General features: G+C 40.1%; 1 protein-coding gene across 3 annotated transcripts in view; it reads right to left on the bottom strand.

The window, feature by feature from the left end:
• Nucleotides 1-7,584: 7,584 nt before the first annotated feature.
• Nucleotides 7,585-17,664, bottom strand: part of SNX9 (sorting nexin 9) — a 44,861-nt gene continuing 34,781 nt past the window's right edge. For 2 of the 3 annotated variants that reach the window (XM_033144072.1, XM_033144074.1), the window contains 6 exons: nucleotides 17,133-17,210; nucleotides 15,516-15,592; nucleotides 14,629-14,718; nucleotides 12,881-12,995; nucleotides 11,750-11,841; nucleotides 7,585-9,356 (listed from right to left, as the gene is read on the bottom strand). In XM_033144072.1, the coding sequence (XP_032999963.1) occupies nucleotides 9,309-9,356; nucleotides 11,750-11,841; nucleotides 12,881-12,995; nucleotides 14,629-14,718; nucleotides 15,516-15,592; nucleotides 17,133-17,210 (500 nt within the window). In that variant the 3' untranslated portion in view covers nucleotides 7,585-9,308. Of the gene's footprint in view, nucleotides 9,357-11,749; nucleotides 11,842-12,880; nucleotides 12,996-14,628; nucleotides 14,719-15,515; nucleotides 15,593-17,132; nucleotides 17,211-17,664 lie in introns of those variants that run through there. The other variant, XM_033144075.1, reaches the window with a different exon arrangement.

Below are 17,664 nucleotides of genomic sequence, written 5' to 3'. Positions count from 1 at the left end.
CAAAGTAAGCTCAGTGGCTCTAGAAGGTTATAAATGCTGCACTGGCAGAGGAAATGGTTCTTGCCACTCTGAAGTAGATGGTTCTGAGACCACACCTGGAAGATTGTAACAATTATCAGCTACTTGCCAACACCCCCTTTTGGTGAGGTCCTTGAAAGGTGATAGTGATTTCACCAGGGTGCTATTGGATGAAACAGATTATCAAGGCCAATTAGAATATAGGTTTAGGTGGCGATTTGGCATTAAAACATGATTGGTCGACCCCATAGGAGCCAACTCCAAAGGGGCCAAGTCCTGCACTAGCAGGACTCCTGCTGTTTAGTTTATTCCATCCCACTGCCATCTTCCTAGCCTAACCTGGGGTTGGAATAATTCTATTTGGTATTTGGAAGAAATGCAGGGCTTCCACCTCCCCCAAAAGAGAAAAACTATCTGCATCCTTTATATATTCTTAGATCTTACATCTGTACTTTAAAAACGTAGAAGAATCTCTTAGCAAAAACAGACTTGCCATGACAGATGTGAAACCTTTCCTATTAAAAGTCTGTTTTTAGTAGCAGCTGTTTAAAAGCTTGACTGCTTTCATCCCAAAACTATTTGCAGATGAGTAAATTTTAGCTAGACCATATTTATTTAGGCAGAGAGAGTGAACAGACAACCATATTTTTGTAGTTTTATTTTGTTTTGACTCTCCAAAAGGAGCTGGTATAGTATAGTGGCTTAGAGGCCGCTAAACTATGAATCAATAACTTCTTGGTTCAAAACATGTCATCAGACTCTAACATGTTTTTTAACATGTCTAATGTGGTTTCTTAACATGTTTTATAAGTTCATCTGACTTTTGAAAGATGTGCTAATTGCTTGTATTCAAGATAATCAGTAAAGGTAAAGGGACACCTGACTGTTAGGTCTAGTCGTGGATGACTCTGGGGTTGCGGCACTCATCTCACTTTACTGGCCGAGAGAGCCGGCATACAGCTTCCAGGTCATGTGTCCAGCATGACGAAGCCGCTCTTCTGGCGAACCAGAGCAGGACATGGAAATGCTGTTTACCTTCCTGCCGGAGCAGTACCTATTTATCTACTTGCACTGCATGCTTTCGAACTGCTAGGCTGGCAGGAGCAGGGACCGAACAATGGAAGCTCACCCCATCGCAGGGATTCAAACCGCCGACCTTCTGATCGGCAAGCCCTAGGCTCTGTGGTTTAACCCACAGTGCCACCTGCATCCCTTTAAAGATAATAGAAGGAGAAGCAAAATCCCATCTGTAGAAGTACTGAGAGAAAATGTATCTGTCAAACAGGAGGTGGTGAGAATGAAGCTTTCTTGTTCAGTTGATGAATTGTTCCCATTAATAACAATTTATTTAAATCCCATTGAGTTGTATGCTCCTCTCAGCATGAACAGGCAATCAGCTGAGAAATCACCCACTGAGTTTCAATTAAACTCTGTTAATGATAGCTATTAAAGTACCTCTAAAGTAAAAACAAAAAACCCCACCAAAGACAACCCTATGAATAGAATCTTGCATTTTTAATGTTGACTGTTGATGTCATCTTTCCTATGATCATTGTGTGCATGCATTCAAATAAGAAAATTAGGCGCATCTAAACTAATATGGGTACTACTTTTGCATGAGTATATTGAAAAACGATGTATGCAGAAGATAAGTATTGCCCGATGTACCAAGTACATTAATGATCAAATTGATTATCTTTTAGAAAGTCCAGGTTCAATGTAGGGAAATGCATTGAGAAAGAGTTTTTGGTATATTAGGTATATATTTTATTTTATATCTGCCAAATTCAAGATGAGTCATTTCATGCTCTTTATAACAAAGTTAAATGCTAGAGTCCTAAAACCACTTAGTAACAAATGACACTTAAGGCTGCATCACAAATACCTGGCTGACAACTGATCCTGCTCACAAGTACAGTACAGTACATGAACCCTCTAAATTTGGAGCCATTGAGTTTAACATTGAGATGTTGACTCTATTGGGCTTCTGAGTCACTGATATTTTGGCCAGGATCTAAAGAACAGTTAAACTAGCTTCTCCAAGGTGAGCCTGAGAGATATATAGTTATTTTTTTATCAAATGGTAGCTCCCCACCCGCAACTTCATGACAAACTGCAAAGGGTTTGCAATATGGCAGAAAATTCATCTATTCAAAGAAAAGTCAAGCATTCTCTTGGGACAGCGCACACTCAGTGCATGAGCCTACATTGCTCTATGGAATACTGACTGCATGTTGAAAATGCCTTCTATCATTGCAGGAGTCCATTCACATGGGAGATTCACCCTCACATATAGGATAAAAACATTTAGAAAGATTGAGGATCCATACAAGTAACAGTGCTTACATTTCTCTCTTTTTTATAATAATAATAATAATAGAACTGTAGAGTTGGAAGGGACCATGAGGATCATCTAGCCCAACTCCCTATAATGCAGGAATCTTTTTGCCCAACATGCTGCTCAAACCCATGACCCTGAGATTAAGAGTCTCAAACTCTACCAACTGAGCTATCCCAGTGGGTCTAAGCAGTGGGAGTAATTAAAAGAACTTTCAAGTTGATTGTTAATCAAGGCAGTGCCATTGCAAGATGGTCACATGTTTAATTTACTCTGATCTTCCTGCAGCCCAGGTCAAATCTGTCTTTTCAACAGATCCTGTTCTAGAAAGTGAAGCATAAGACGCATAACTATCCTGGAAAAATAAGAAACCTCACTATTCACATGGGTGTGAATTGATGCTCAAAAAGATGAGTGCCCTATGGGACAAGGTGTGGGTAAATGCTTTCCTTTGGGAAATCACTCCCCCCCCCTCCTTAAATATTGGGAGTTTATCTGTCTCCCTTATTTGTTTTTCACTTGAGAGAAGGATTTATATTGACTTTTTGTTAAGCCACTTTTGCTGGGTTGCAGAGAGAGTGCTAAGCAGGGCAGCAGCCAGCAATTATTATTTTACTAAGCTAGATGTGGCCCCTTGGTGCAGCTGCCTCCCTGCAGTGTCAAATGTTGAGGCAGCTACAAAGCAGTCCTGCTTTGAAGAGAAAAGGGGAAATTGTTCTAGTTAACGTAGGGTTACCAGACGTCCCTGATACCCAGGGACAGTCCCCGGATTTGCAAATCTGTCCCCAGACAAATTCCATCCCCGGAATGTCCCCAGATTTGCAAATCTGTCCCCAGGAAATGTGGCAGCGGCAGCCTCAGCAGCCCAGAGCCAGCCTGGTAGCGCAGTTGGCTCTAGCTGGCTTCAGGAGCTGCCCGCTGCCGTGGTGCCCGCCATTTTTCCTCGCTGGAAGTCCCCATATGATGTGTCTTGTGCACAACACATCATATGGGGACTTCCAGCGAGGAAAAATGGCGGGCAGCACGGCAGCTCCTGAAGCCAGCCAGTCAACTGCGCTAACCAGCTGGCTCCAGGCTGCTTGACTGCTGCTGCCACTGCTGATGGGAAACTGGGGAGGTCTGGCGGTACACATCTCTTGCCCCATTCCCCTTTTGTTTTGACTGATTGAGGGAGGCTCGGGAGTCGCAGGCAGGCAGATTGCCATTGCCCAGGAGGGGCACAAGGCGCGCAGTTTCTCTGCGGGGCAAGGTCCAAAGCCCTTCTTTCACACCGTGAAACAAAAATGCGCAGTTAAAGGCAATGGTGCGCCACCCACCTGTGACTCCTGAGCCTCCCTCATCTCCTGCCCCCTCCCCCCTATGTTTTGACTGATCGGGGGAGGCTCAGGAGTCGCAGCCAGCCAGCCGTTGCTGTTTTTTAAAAACTCTGCGCATTTATGTTTCACAGGGTGCAAAAGAAGGGCTTTGCACCTTTATACAATATGCATGTGTGCTTGGGCCCAGGGCCTTTTGCCTCACCATCCCCACTACTGACTCCCTGTTGCTACTCAGCTTCAAAAAAGAAAAAAGTGTCCCCGGATTCAGTGAAAAAAATCTGCTAACCATAATTAACATATGGATAGGTATCCTACTTTTTTAGGTACCTTGGCTGAAATATTTAACAATTTGAAAACTAGACTGACAAACAGCAGTCCCAAGAGGTTAAAAAAAGTTGATATACCGGAAGATGGAAATTTTCTTGGTTAATATGCTAATATGCTTTTGCCTCTCAGCATACTGTGTTTTCTTTCTTTTAATGCAGCTAGTCTCAAAGTGCTGGGAGATATCTCAGATGCTATGAAGGGAAAGGCATAATTATCTATACTACAGGAAATACATTAGAGAACTGCACATTAAAGCTAATGAGTTCTAAATTAACCAACAGTAGCAACCAAATATTCTTTCTAGAGCCAATTGAAGTGATACAAAAAATACCTGTATTAAGAATATCCAGTGCAAGCTGTGTCAACAAACTTGGCTTCAAGTGTGAGTTGTAGTGGTTTATTTAACTTAAGAGTGTTCCTTAAGTTTTTGCTTTTTGTTAATACTATTAAAGCTGAGTTGCAGATACAAATGATAAATTTTCACCTTTGAAATAAGTACTCCTATTCTTGCAAAAACGCTCAGTAATGATGGGTTTTGTTTTGTTTTTAATTTTAAGGCTGAGGGCTATCAAACAATGAGACATTATGTAGCAAAATTTTATCATTTTGTTACCTGCAGGTTTGGCATAATCTAAATAGTTTAAAACCAAAACTAAAAAAGTTTTGTTGCAATAGCTACTCATGATTGTTTAAAAAATTAAAATCAAACGTCAGTTGCTGAAATGTCAACATTTATTCATCTCATTTATCATTGCTGCCATTTTAAATAATGGCAGAAGTGCAATATTAGAAAGTAGCCCCCAAGCTAAATTTCATAATGGACTGCTAAAAATGATTTCCAGTCATTCCTCTGTTCTGGCTGACTTTGAGCAGTACCTAGCCTAGAGATGGAGGGTGGAGTTTAAACACAACTCTCCTAAAAAGACAAAAAGTTACTATATATTACTGGAGTTTTTTTGTAGAAGCAGATATATGCCCCTCAGTATATTTCTTATGTGATATATAAGGGAATCTGGAGATGATGTTTGTACATAAGGTTTCACACTGCAAAGATTCAAGGCAACTTTAATTTAAGCTATTTCAGGATGAAGTAAATAGAATATTTGTGCAGAAGCTTTGTAGATTTCAAGCGCTTAAAAGAAGCTTCTTATTGCCAGGATACAATTGAAACTTTGGTTCAAAAATTGCACCCTAAAATAAAATAGGAGTGATGTGTCCTTGGTGAAAAGTACAGATGTGGTGTGTGTTTTCTGACCAGATTATTAAATTGGTCTTTTCAATAATTTTATAAGGAACTGAATGGGGCTGAGGAAGTAACATAAGTAGAGATAACACAATATTGGCAGAAACATAATGTTCCAAAACAAGGTTTTTATAGATGCAGTAGTAATTAATCACTGTGTCTGTTTCAAAAACCATTGCATTTTAGAAGACTGCCTGCTTACTAAAATTATCTTGCTGATATTATAAATATGTGATTTACCAAAATAGTAAAATTTTGATCTAATTAAGTAAAAGAAAGGCTGTGGAATATTAGAAGGCATTGCATAGTCATGGCTATCCAAATCCTTCCTATCAGGGATGAACACTACAGATATCAATTTTTTTGCAGGATCTGCACACACCAAAAGATGGGTTTTATGTTTCGTCAGAATTTTTATCGAACATTTCCAGGACCAGCTGTGGCATTCAGCAAGATGAAGCAACATGCCTCAGCAACCACCATTTGTGGGGACAATAACCCTTTGTGTAGACCAGTGATGGCCAAACTTGGCCCTCCAGCTGTTTTTGGACTACAACTCCCATCATCCCTCGCTAACAGGACAAGTGGTCAGGGATGATGGGAATTGTAGTCCCAGAACAGCTGGAGGGCCAAGTTTGGCCATCACTGGTGTAGACCATGTGACTGCTACCACTGTGCTTTAGAACTAAATTAAACCTTGTGCAGGCCAATAGTGGCTGTGACTACAAGGTAGCATGGCACAAATTTCAGGGGGGAAATATTTCTTTAAATCCAAGTGATATATTTATTGCCCAGCTTCTTGGTAGAAACAATGCAAGCTTTAAGATCTTAAATAATTGGCCAGTAATGATGGCTCAATTTGTAACTGGGACAGGCTATGTAGAGCATAAAGGATGGGGCAAGAGGAAGTACTGTAAACTATCTTATGTGCTATAGAAGCAAGATGTGTGGCAGTCTGTGCAGTTTATTTATGAAGTTCTTGTGAGAAGGGCATAGACAGAGTTGCTTGGCTTTTCCTGGGAAGAAAAGTCAGACACTGATGGAGCCCTGAAGAAAATGAGCAACATGGCTGAGGACGTATGCCAAAACTGCTTTGAGGGCCTAATGCACAGCCAAGGCTTTTAAGAGTTGAGGAACCTAAAGAAAGGAGACCCAACATTGCCTGTTGAGGTGGGTATTAAGCAGCAGCAACAGGCTACTTTACTTGCAACCTGTAATGACTTGAATTTAGAAGGTGAAGAAGCAGACTTTGCTGAGGTTCTCAATGGGTTATTAATCAATGTGGATGTCAATTATTCCTTAAACAATACCACCAACCTATCTTCAAATTGTTTTACAAATTTGGGTTATCACCATCATTCTAAATAACACACCAACATTCTTATAGGCAAAATTCACACACCAATGGGAAATGTTTGAACTGTCTTAAAAATAGTAAATTATTTTCATGTGAAAATAAAAATAAAAACTATACACTGCAGTCCACAGAACTCTTATCTGCTATAAAGCTCAATAGCAAATAACTTGCAGTCTCTTTGAACTATTTTCTGGTGAGACTTGAGGCTCTCCAATGAGCTCTCCTGAGAAGAGTAAGCTGGCCTAGCGCTACTAAATATAATACAATGTGGTTTGGGGTACGTTTCTTCACAAAAGGTATTGTGAGGACCAAAAGAACTGCTCCAGACAAACTCAGTGTACTCTGCAACATACTACTGTTGGGCTTTTCCATCATGGCCAGAAACTTTTCCATCTCGTTTTTGCTGAACAATCCACTCAGAAAAATACCAGTGGTGAACTTAAGAGCTCATTCTGTACTTATAAGTACAGGAGTGAGGAAGCAGGGACCTTCCAGAGATTTTGGACCATCAACTCCAACCAGGATGGCCAATGGTTAGCGATGGATGGGAAATGTAGACCAATAACAGCTAGAGAGACAACTCTGAACAAAGTAGATAATATCCAATGTTAGAGTAGATACATGCAAATAAATAGACTTAAGTTACCGGTATTTAAAAGTCCATTAATTTCAATGGGTCTGCTCAAAAGCATGACTTCACTGGATATTGCCAAGTATTATGAGGCAGATGTACCTGCAAACACCTGTTTTTATAGAGTAGCAAAATAATGGGACGACGACACAAAATTTCTTTTATGTATAAATATTTATTATCAATTTAAAGACTTAATTTGCTGGGAAGTTACAGATCTGTCTTTTCCAAATGGTCTTGCTACATACATGGCTTTTCCACACTGAAACCATCTCTTCTGTTCTTCTGTCCCAGTTTATCAGTTAAAGATGGAAAGTCTGCAACTTCTGTCATCAGGATCAATTTAAAGTTTGGTAAAAAGAAATCCTCAGCGAACCAGTAACAAAGATTGACACAAAAAGTGAATATACAAATGCTGGAAAAGTGGTGCTGTGAAAAAGTGCCTTAGAATTTACTATACACTTTGCAGTAACTTCATAAATTGTTTCTACATGCAAGATAGATCTCATTACATTTGGCATAAAACATTTATACACATTCTTTACAATTTGTACATATCTGAATGGCTGTATCATAACACTTTATGGAATTTTGGAAGACAAACTAAATTAATAGGAAAACAAAAAAAAACACGTAGAAAAATCATTAAATACCTGACAATAGAGAGGATTTGAGCCATGTTTACCTTATGGGATTTTGTGGGGGGTTTTGTGGGGGGGGGTACAGCATTATATTATCATGGCAAACAGAGATTCTTTATTACTCTAACACACACAAAATGACAACAGCGCACAAGTCAACAGAACACATAGGGAGTACTACTCTCTTAGAATGACTTGGTAGATAAAAGAATGTTTATTTATGAAGTGAAGACTAATTCTAATGTAAGTTGTGTGGGGTTCAGTGAGAAAATTTGTGGCAACACACCTTCAGGCCTTTATTGCCCACTGTTTGTATGCAAAAGCTGTTTTAACAGCAGTGGCCTGAACATAACATTTCAAGCATAGTTGCATTTTGAAGTAGATACTTGTTTTATAAGCCCATGTTGTATTCAACACCTGAATAAATGGTCTGTTTTCCAGAGGTAAAAAATAATTTTGTCCATTTTGGGGTTGTTTTAAAGTGGATCAAAAATGTAGTATCATGCTATTATATAAGCACCCAGCATCTGGCAGTGACCTTGAAACATTTTCTACCATGGCAGTGGTGATGGGACATAAGACACTATTGATGCTACACACTTGGTAAGGACAGAGCAAAAAGGCTTCAAACACACAACCATGACTATTGGGTAGTTAACCAAAGTGCATGGCTTAGAATTACTGGATGGAACAATATCTTCCAGATGTTTGGAATGGCTGTCTTTAGGTTCAGCTCTTTCCCCCCCTCATATAGACAGGAAGAAAATAATAATCTAGCCCTCAAGTTTTGAGGCATCTGTGGTTCAAGGACAGGATATTAAAAGATTCCCATATGCGTCAGCAACTTTATTTCAGATTTTGTATACCATTGCTACAGGAGAGGGAAGCTAAACTTCTGCTTTCAACAGCAGGCTCGTAACAAAAAAAGTACATGCTAGAAAGCATTTCAACAATTAGGATAAAGTATTTAAAAAATCTAATCAGGTGAACAGAATACTCTCATAGAGTATATATGTATCTTTTTGTAACCCTTGGCAACAAACCATTTGGCAATTTGAAGCCCTATCATAGAGCAGAGTAGGGGATCCCATGGCCCTCCAGATGTAATTGAATTCCAACTCCCACAGCCCTGGAACCAAGGCAATGGTCAATGAGAATGGGAGCTAGCTCCACCTGGAGAGCCATAGGTTACCCTTCCCTAATATAGGGCATTTTCCAGTTCTACTAAGATAGTGAGTAGGAAGGAAAAGCATATAGGATAAAAATATACATAAATATCCAAGGCATTTAGGTTAACAAAGTAAACTCCTGAAGTTTTCACTTTCTTTTGCATTTTATTTCTTTAAAAAAGGCTTTTTGGATGGCAAAAACTTATTTGCACTGCCCCACCAAAAATTAGAAAAGCACTTTGGAGTTCTTCATTATCTGTCTCTGTATCTACATCATTGGAAAGCGACTGAGAGCCTGCCTCAGCTTTTGTGCAATCTGAAATAGACAAACAAATATGGCACATGAAAAGCAAGATACCCCATATATTCAGAATTATTCAGGTTTGTTTGTTTTTGCAAACTGCTTGGAAGTGGTTGTTTTTACAGTCGTTATATAAATTGTAATAAATAAAAGAAACCTAATCTCAAAGATGTTATGAGAACATTTTAAACAATTCATTCCAACAAACATTTGTCCATTTGAAGCATATTCTAGCACTCTTAAAGGTTGCTGTATCATGAATAAAAATATAGACGATGTCGTATAGATTAAGTGTTTTTAAAAGGCAAGTTACCAAATAAATAAACCTGCTTACTGAGTAGTCCCAAAGGAGAAAGTATGAACAGTTGTCTTGTGTTACCTAAAATGGCAATTCTTTCCAGACAGGTATTAGAGTTTTCCAGTGGCAACAATGTCTGGTGATTAGACCTACTTGTGTGGTTAGAAACATTAACTTCCATCTTTCAAGTTATATGCACACATACATTTTTGAAGCTTTGATTGATTTACACTTCCCTGGAAGGAACAGGCTTGTAGCTTGGGGGTACTCCTTGATTCATCATTGTCACTTGAGGCCCAGGAAGTCAGTGGCTAGTAGTGCCTATTTCCAGTTATGGCTGGTTTGCCAGCTCTGACCCTTCCTGGTCAGGGCTAGCTTGATAATAGTGAGCAGCCTCTGGTAACTTCCAGATTGGACTGTTGCAATGCACTCTTTATAGAGCTGCCATTGAACATGGTTTTGAAGTTGTAACTAGTGCAGCTGAGCGGCTGCTGGTGGATGTCTCTGGCTGGACATGTACAACAATAGTTTCCAACTAGCTGGAGAGCCCAATTTCAGTTGTTAAGCTTCCTGTTTATGGAAATCTCTCCCCAGGGAGGCATGCCTAGCACCATCACTATATTTTTTAGACACCAGGTAAAAACATCCACTCAAGCTTTGGGATTTAGGGGTACTCTCATTTTCCTACTCATATTGAAATACTGCCCCTCAATGAGGCCAAAACTTAAGATTCACAGAATGTTTAGTGGTATGCATACCCCTGCGTCCCCTCAGAAAAAAAGCACTGTGTGTGTGTGTACTTTGGGATTTTTTTCTGTAGTTTTTACTATTTATTTTTGTAACTATAGGTAAAAGGTATCACTTCAGGCCACAGACAGCTTTCCAGGTCATGTGGACAGCATGTCTAAACCGCTACTGGTGCAATGGAACACTGTGACGGAAGCCAGAGCGCATGGAAGCACCATTTACTTTCCAGCCACAGCAAGTACCAATTTATGTACTTGCACTGGTGTGCTTACGAACTGCTAGGGTGGGAGAAGCTGGGACAGAGCAATGGGAGCTCACCCCATCACGCGAATTCGAATTGCCGACCTTCTGATCAGTGTGGCTCAGTGGTTTAGACCACAGTGCCACCCATGTCCCTTTTGTAATAATAATAATAATAATAATAATAATAATAATAATGCTATAAACAGCTTGGGTCCCAAATATCTGTGGACAAGGGACAGCTTTCTGTGTGGTGGACCCTGGTTGTAGAATGACCTTCCCTCTGAGGTGCGCTTTGTGCATCCACTGGATGCTTTGACGACTGGTCATTGATGCACCTCTTACCCAGCCCTTTGGGTGAGTGAGGGTAGTTGCTCCTCCTGCTTTGCTATGTACTGCTGTTTGGTGCAGATGCTTTATTACTTTGTTATTGGTTGTTTTGTAGTTTTGTTTTATGATTTTTAACATACACTGTATTTGTTTTAACTGTAACATCTTTGTGACTTGCCCTGGGACCATTTGGTGAAGGGCAGTACAAATAATACATAAATAAATGCTGGAGTCACTTTTAGGAGGAAAGGAGAGAAGCTGCCACCCCCCTCCCCTGCACTAGGCTAACACTACACATGTGTTCACTTTCCAAGGTATAAAAGGGATGAAATTAGAGAGAATTAAGCGGAATAACTGCATACAGCTTAATCATTATCCCTTCTCTGAAAGGAATGAAAAGAATTGCTAATGAACTGCCAAATGCAATTCATTGTGAATCCCAGCCAAAAAGCAAGCAGCAGCTGCATAGTCTTGTCATGCGAAGTATGTGGTGCAGGAAGAATTTGCAGTGCCAAGTAGCATTTTCCAATGAGGGGATGAAAGAACTATTACTTCATAAACCTGTATTTTAAAAATAAATTTGTTCACCACATGAAGTGTTTCTGAGCTAACCATAGTTCGAGTCAACAATTTCAAGCACATGATGAGTATCTGAGCACAAATGCACTTGAAACAGTCCATTGAGGTATATTTTTACAATCAATCGGTTTGTATAATTTTTATGAAAAAATATGAAATTTTGGAAGAATAAGCAAGTGCAGACAGAGAGAGTTCAAGACACATTGCAACTTACTGTTTCATAGAACTGTGCCTGCTGCTCCAGGTACAAGCGCATCACACTATTGTAATCATAAATCCGGTTACTGTGGAAGTGATTCATTTCAGCTGTAAAATCAAAACCAGAGCACATATTGAAGTCTGACTCCAAAAAGGAACAAATTTTACTCATTTAGGAATCCAAGCAAAATGCCAGATTTGCACTTTATGATAGTGGAGGGGTAGGAAACAATTTTTCTGTTGAAGGCATGGCAGCAGCACCAACAACAACCAACAACAATTTTATTATTGATACCCCGCCCAACTGGCAGAGCCAATGAAAGGCAGATTTGAGACTGAAGTATTTTGTCTTAACTAATCAAGAATAAAGACTGACTATCTCACCAAGGCCACCTCAGATTACACTCCCCAATCATATGCAGGTCAACCCAGAAGCCTGCCTTATGTTGACACTGCTGTTCTTAGATAAGCATACAGAAGACTTCATTTAATACAATAGATCAGGCATGTCCAACAGGTAGATTGTTATCTACTGGTAGATCACTGGACGCCTGTGGTAGATCACTGGTAAATCAGTGGCTCCCCCCAAAGAAGCTAAAAAACTTTGGCTCCCCTAAAAAAACTCAACATCTTTGCCCCCCACCCCTAAAATGACCCGACCCACCAAAAACAGGACTTTCCTTCCCAACACAAGCTCAATGTCACTTTCCTCCTCCCTAAAGAAGCTCAACAACTTGTACGTGAACCCCCCAAAACAGGGCTTTCCTTCCTTAAAAAAAAGCTCAACAACTTCTTTGACCTGAACCCCCTAAAAGGGGGTAGATCACTGCCAGTTTTTAACTCTGTGAGTAGATCGCAGTCTCTTGGAAGTTGGCCACCCCTGCAATAGATGAATATTGCTACTGTTCCAGAAAGCAAGTGAAAGGGATTCCTTTCTGACTACACACACAGAGAGATGGAGGGGACACCAATTAATTCAGACAGGTGGGGAAAACCTCTTCGTTCCCTGCACCCCAAACCATATAAACATCACGTATTTGTAATGTGACTAAAATTATTCTTAACATTCCCTTTCACCAATGCTATTTTATCCCCATTCCCAATTAACAGGAGAAACCATGCCATTTAAATGCAAAGCACATTTTACCTTGTAGTGCATATGACATGGTGCTTACACGCTTCAGCATGTTTTGTTTATCCTGTGGGGTGATTTTGCTGGTAGCAACTAATTTATCACTTTCCTTCACTTTTTCTATTGCTCCCTGTTAAGACAAAATATCACATAAAGCATCAACGGAAAAGCATTTCAAATTAAATTAATTAGTTGTATCTGCGTTCATTCTATTTCCTAAGACTCCCTCCCCTCCCTCAAAAATTTACAAAACCTGGAAGGAGGAGTGTTGTATGCTAGGATCAACCACCACATACTTAATCTTCCTCCAAACCAATTCACACAATCATGGGGCATGCTATGGGAACTATAAAACCAAGCAGCAATGTACACTAGTTTTGTGCTGCTGTTTATGTATGCAGATCTGCAATCCTCTGCACAGCAAGCAGCGCTGTTGCAAAACTGGCTTAGGTAAGGCAGTGGGCAGTAGTTTCAGGTCATCATCAGATGACTATGAATCTGCCACCAGTAGTTTCAAAATTAAGTTTAAGTTTAAGCTACTAAAATACATTAAAGCATAGCCATGAAAGATGCTTAGCCATTTTCATGTATCCTGGAGCTGGCGGTCTCAAAGGGTAAACACAGCTACAACACCTAACTTGTCATAATCAGCCTGACCTTGAATAAAATGCCTGGTTTTGTGGAGCAGATAATCAACCAAAATTAGAGGTTGTCTATGTGGATATTTAATGTCTTAAGGCCAGATTCAGCTAAGGACTTGTGCTAGCTCAACAGCACTTCCTCAGCTCACCAACCCCTCAACTGGCTCTTTGGGTGGTCAGGAGAACCCCCAGAACAGCATATGCAGGGGGAGGAGAGGGGGGGGATTGTTCCATCTGGCAAGGTGAAATGCTTGCACTGATGGAACAATTTCCATAATGCTATGCTGAATTGCTCCCTAACAGTTTCTTCCACAGAAAAGTGCGCCTGAAAGTCCTCTCAAAATAGTGACTGAAGCTCTCAGCTTTCATCACACTTTATAAACCACAGAGACTATTTTGGGTTTCCTCAAATGTGAGAACTATACAGTGCACACCATACTCTATGCAGTCTTTCTGGTCTTTGTCTTCACAGGAAGCTGCCTTGTTATGAGTTAGACCACTGGACCATCTAGCTCAGTAGTGTTGAAACCTAGTGGCAGTGGTTCCCTAGGATTTCAGAAGATAATCTTTCTCAGCCCCACCTGGAGACTGAACCTGAGCCATTTTGCCTGCAAGGCAGATGCTCTGCCACTGAGCTATACCCCTTCTCCAAATACCCTAGGACAAGAACCCCCAACCTTTCTTGGCTTGCAGGCACACCTGGAAATCCAAGAACCTGCTGTGGGCAACACAAAATACCCATTTCCTAGTAGAAAAACTAGTGGTTCTCAGGACTGCTCCCCCCCCCCTGAAAAAACACCCTGCAGACAAAACGCATACACCCAAACAAAAAAAAAGCAAACATCAGAAGCCAAACCTCCAAGGTGTAAAGCAATTCCCCAAACAATGCAAAAAAGGGCAGGCAGAATACCACTTCACCCTAAAAACAAGCAGGAAAAATACTTCCATCCACTTCAGCAACCAATCAAATACAAAAACCAAGTAAAATACACACATCCCAAAACTTAGCAGGTAGTAACAAGACCCCTATTCCTTTCCTGAAGAGACCGAGAGTATGGATAACTTACACTATGATAAGTAGCACCCACCTCTTTAAAAGTCATGGTGAAAAAGGCTCCTTACCTTGTGAGCACCTATGATATCTGGGAAGCAACCAAGAAATCCTTTGTATTCATGATTGGTTTCCATTAGAAAATGAAGATCCTGCTTTGGCTGATAAAGAGGGGGGAAATCCAGTTATTGACTCCATAACAATAGGTCATACAAGCTCCACATATAAACTGAAAATCAGAAGACTACCAATGGGGAGGGGACCATGAAGTTTTGAGAGCTGAAACATGGCAGCTTGCAGCTCATCTACAAATTGCAAATGGATACTTGTAAGAAACTGTTACTTTTAAAAAGATAGCAAATTCAAATATAAAATCAGTGAACATAAATCACTATATTTTACCCAATCTTTTGTACAAATAGGTTTTAATACAACGGGGGGGGGGGGGGAGAGATAAGATTTCAGGGTTTTTTGCCCCTAGCCCTTTAAAAAGAGGCATATATCCTGCAAATCATGTGTTGGTGTGGTTGAATTTTTTGCCCCCTGCACTTTATAGAGCTAACAGGTTAGGAGTTGCATGCCCAGCTCCCAGTTACACACAAATTTCCCATTCATTTACTGATACAGAAGCAGGCTTCTGCATACCATGACTATAGTGGTAGATTTTATTTATTTCATAAAATTTATATACTGCTTGATTATAAGGGTGAAACCTCAAAGTGTTTTTTAATCACCAACTCTTGCTAAATTCTTAGCACCTTTATAATCACTCAAAGTATGCTATAAATAATAAATAAAATAAAACCATCCAATGTGCTTTGCCCACTTGTACAAATGACCTCTTGTTTCTCTTCCCCCCAACCTGCTCCAGAAGAAGATGGCTCACCATGTAAGCAAACACCTGCTCCATTTGAACTCACCCATGGACTTCCCCCCACAATGTAGTAGTATGGCATACCTGTTCTGCCACAAGACTGGCAATTTCTTCATATGTTTTTCCTGCTTCTGTTATTGCTTCATGGAGGTCAGACTCTCCTAAAAACAAATGTGACACAGAGGTTTTCAAGTACGTCAAGGGTGAGTCGCTGGAACAAACAAAAATGGGACATGTAGAAACATCTACATTTTAAAATAAGTGTTTGTTCATGCAGTGATTTCTTTAGTAGAAGGTTTATAAGTATTTATGGAAGTAAGTCAATGCTTAATATAAAAATCTTACGTAAGACCTACTTCAAATGTGAAGAATAAACCAACCCATGAGGGAAAATAAACTGCCTTTAATTATACCAGTAATTATAAATTTGAAACTAGCAAACTATCAGGACTAAGATGACAAAATTAAATGATAGCATCTTTATATTTTTCATATCTTTCCCTAGCCACACATGTTCACATGTTTCTGCTGAACCTATAAACAAAAGGCTGGGGTTTAGTTTGGCACATTAAATTTTGGGGCAAAACAGCAGGGCTTTCATGTAGTCTAATTCACCCATTCTTTGTTTACTGTTGCAGAGAAATGCTGTAAATGTGTTTATGTTTGGAATGAAAACATGTTCTGTGACCTCTGCAACAGAGTTCAAAGCCTGTAGAGCTGATATTGGAGAGGAGAGAGAGATAACTGCTTTAAGATTTCATTAAACGGGGTCTAGGTCAGGTAATTTTAGTCTGATTGCTCTGGGTCACAACAATTAACTGGATGTTCCAGACAGTTGGGAGTTAGCTATCAGTTAGGGAAAGGCTGTTGAGGAGTTGGATGAGAAGCAAACAGTTGAGGCAGGTGTGTGGAAAAGGCCTGAGTATCAATACACAATGTGTGGTTAATACATATCTGGCAAAAAATCAGAAGGGAGCCAGTGATTGAGTTGGTCTGAGAGGCTGTCGTGTAAAAGTCTTACTAGAAGGGGGGTTACAACAGTAAACCACAATATTTTGATCTTTTAAGAAATCACTATCAATATAACTCTCCAAACAGAGATTATATTAATAAATTGTATTTCTATTATTGATGCCTTTGCTTAAAACAAGTATTTAACCCCAATATCTATTCCTGAATAGGACAGATCCTGAAGTTGAGGCTCCAGTACTTTGGCCACCTCATGAGAAGAGAAGACTCCCTAGAAAAGACCCTGATGTTGGGAAAGATAGAGGGCACAAGGAAAAGCGGACAACAGAGGACGAGATGGTTGGACAGTGTTCTCGAAGCGACTAGCATGAGTTTGGCCAAACTACGGGAGGCAGTGAAAGATAGGCGTGCCTGGCGCGCTCTGGTCCATGGGGTCACGAAGAGTCGGACACGACAACAACAACATCTATTCCTTATAAATCAGAGCATGACAGGGAAGGACTCATAGGCATCTTGGTAGCCACTGAGAAAACAGTGTGCAGGACTAGGTAAGTCTGGCCTGATCCAGCAAGGCTCATTTCATATGTTCAGCTTACCTGACATTTGAAGGAAGTTTAGTCCATTAAAAACCCAAAATATTTATTCTGAGCTCATCCAATTAATGCAGCCCAAATACTAGAAAAGTTGAAGTTGCTTTGAAAGACAAATCAAAACAGAGCTAGAATGAAATACCTTGATAACCACTGCTATGGAAAACCACTGCTAAACCCTGTAAAGCTTTCCCTATTTTCTGGTATTCTTTGGGCAATGCTGAAAGAAAAAAAAGGATTTAATGTTAAGATATAATCTGGTAAAGCCAGAAAAATGCAATGAGTTTGTTTAAAAGCAGTGCTAGTGTTTAGTGGCTATGCAGGGTTACGTAGATGGGTTTCAATGAGCCCAAGTGAAGTACAGTACGGATCTCATACAACTCCCCTTCCCATCCTCCCATGTGGCAAAGAGGACTTCTGCTGAGTTTACTTTCAGTTTCAAAGAATCTTGACTTAGCATTATGCATGTATCAGAGATCCTGATTTACTAGCAATAGTTTGTTAAACCAGTCAACTTTACTTGAAGCTGGCTTGTTTATGAAACCATTTGTTTGCTTTAATCCATCATTCTTGGCACAAACAGGAGGAGACATGGGGAAGGATGAGTGCACAAGCTCAGTGCTTCACTTGGGTTTGCTGAGATTCATGCATGTAGCATAATGCATGAGCCAACT

The sequence above is a fragment of the Lacerta agilis genome, chromosome 3 (genome assembly GCF_009819535.1).
Source record: "Lacerta agilis isolate rLacAgi1 chromosome 3, rLacAgi1.pri, whole genome shotgun sequence".
Lineage (NCBI taxonomy): Eukaryota > Metazoa > Chordata > Lepidosauria > Squamata > Lacertidae > Lacerta > Lacerta agilis.
Note: the sequence above shows the minus strand (reverse complement) of the source record. Positions and strands in the feature narration are given on the sequence as shown.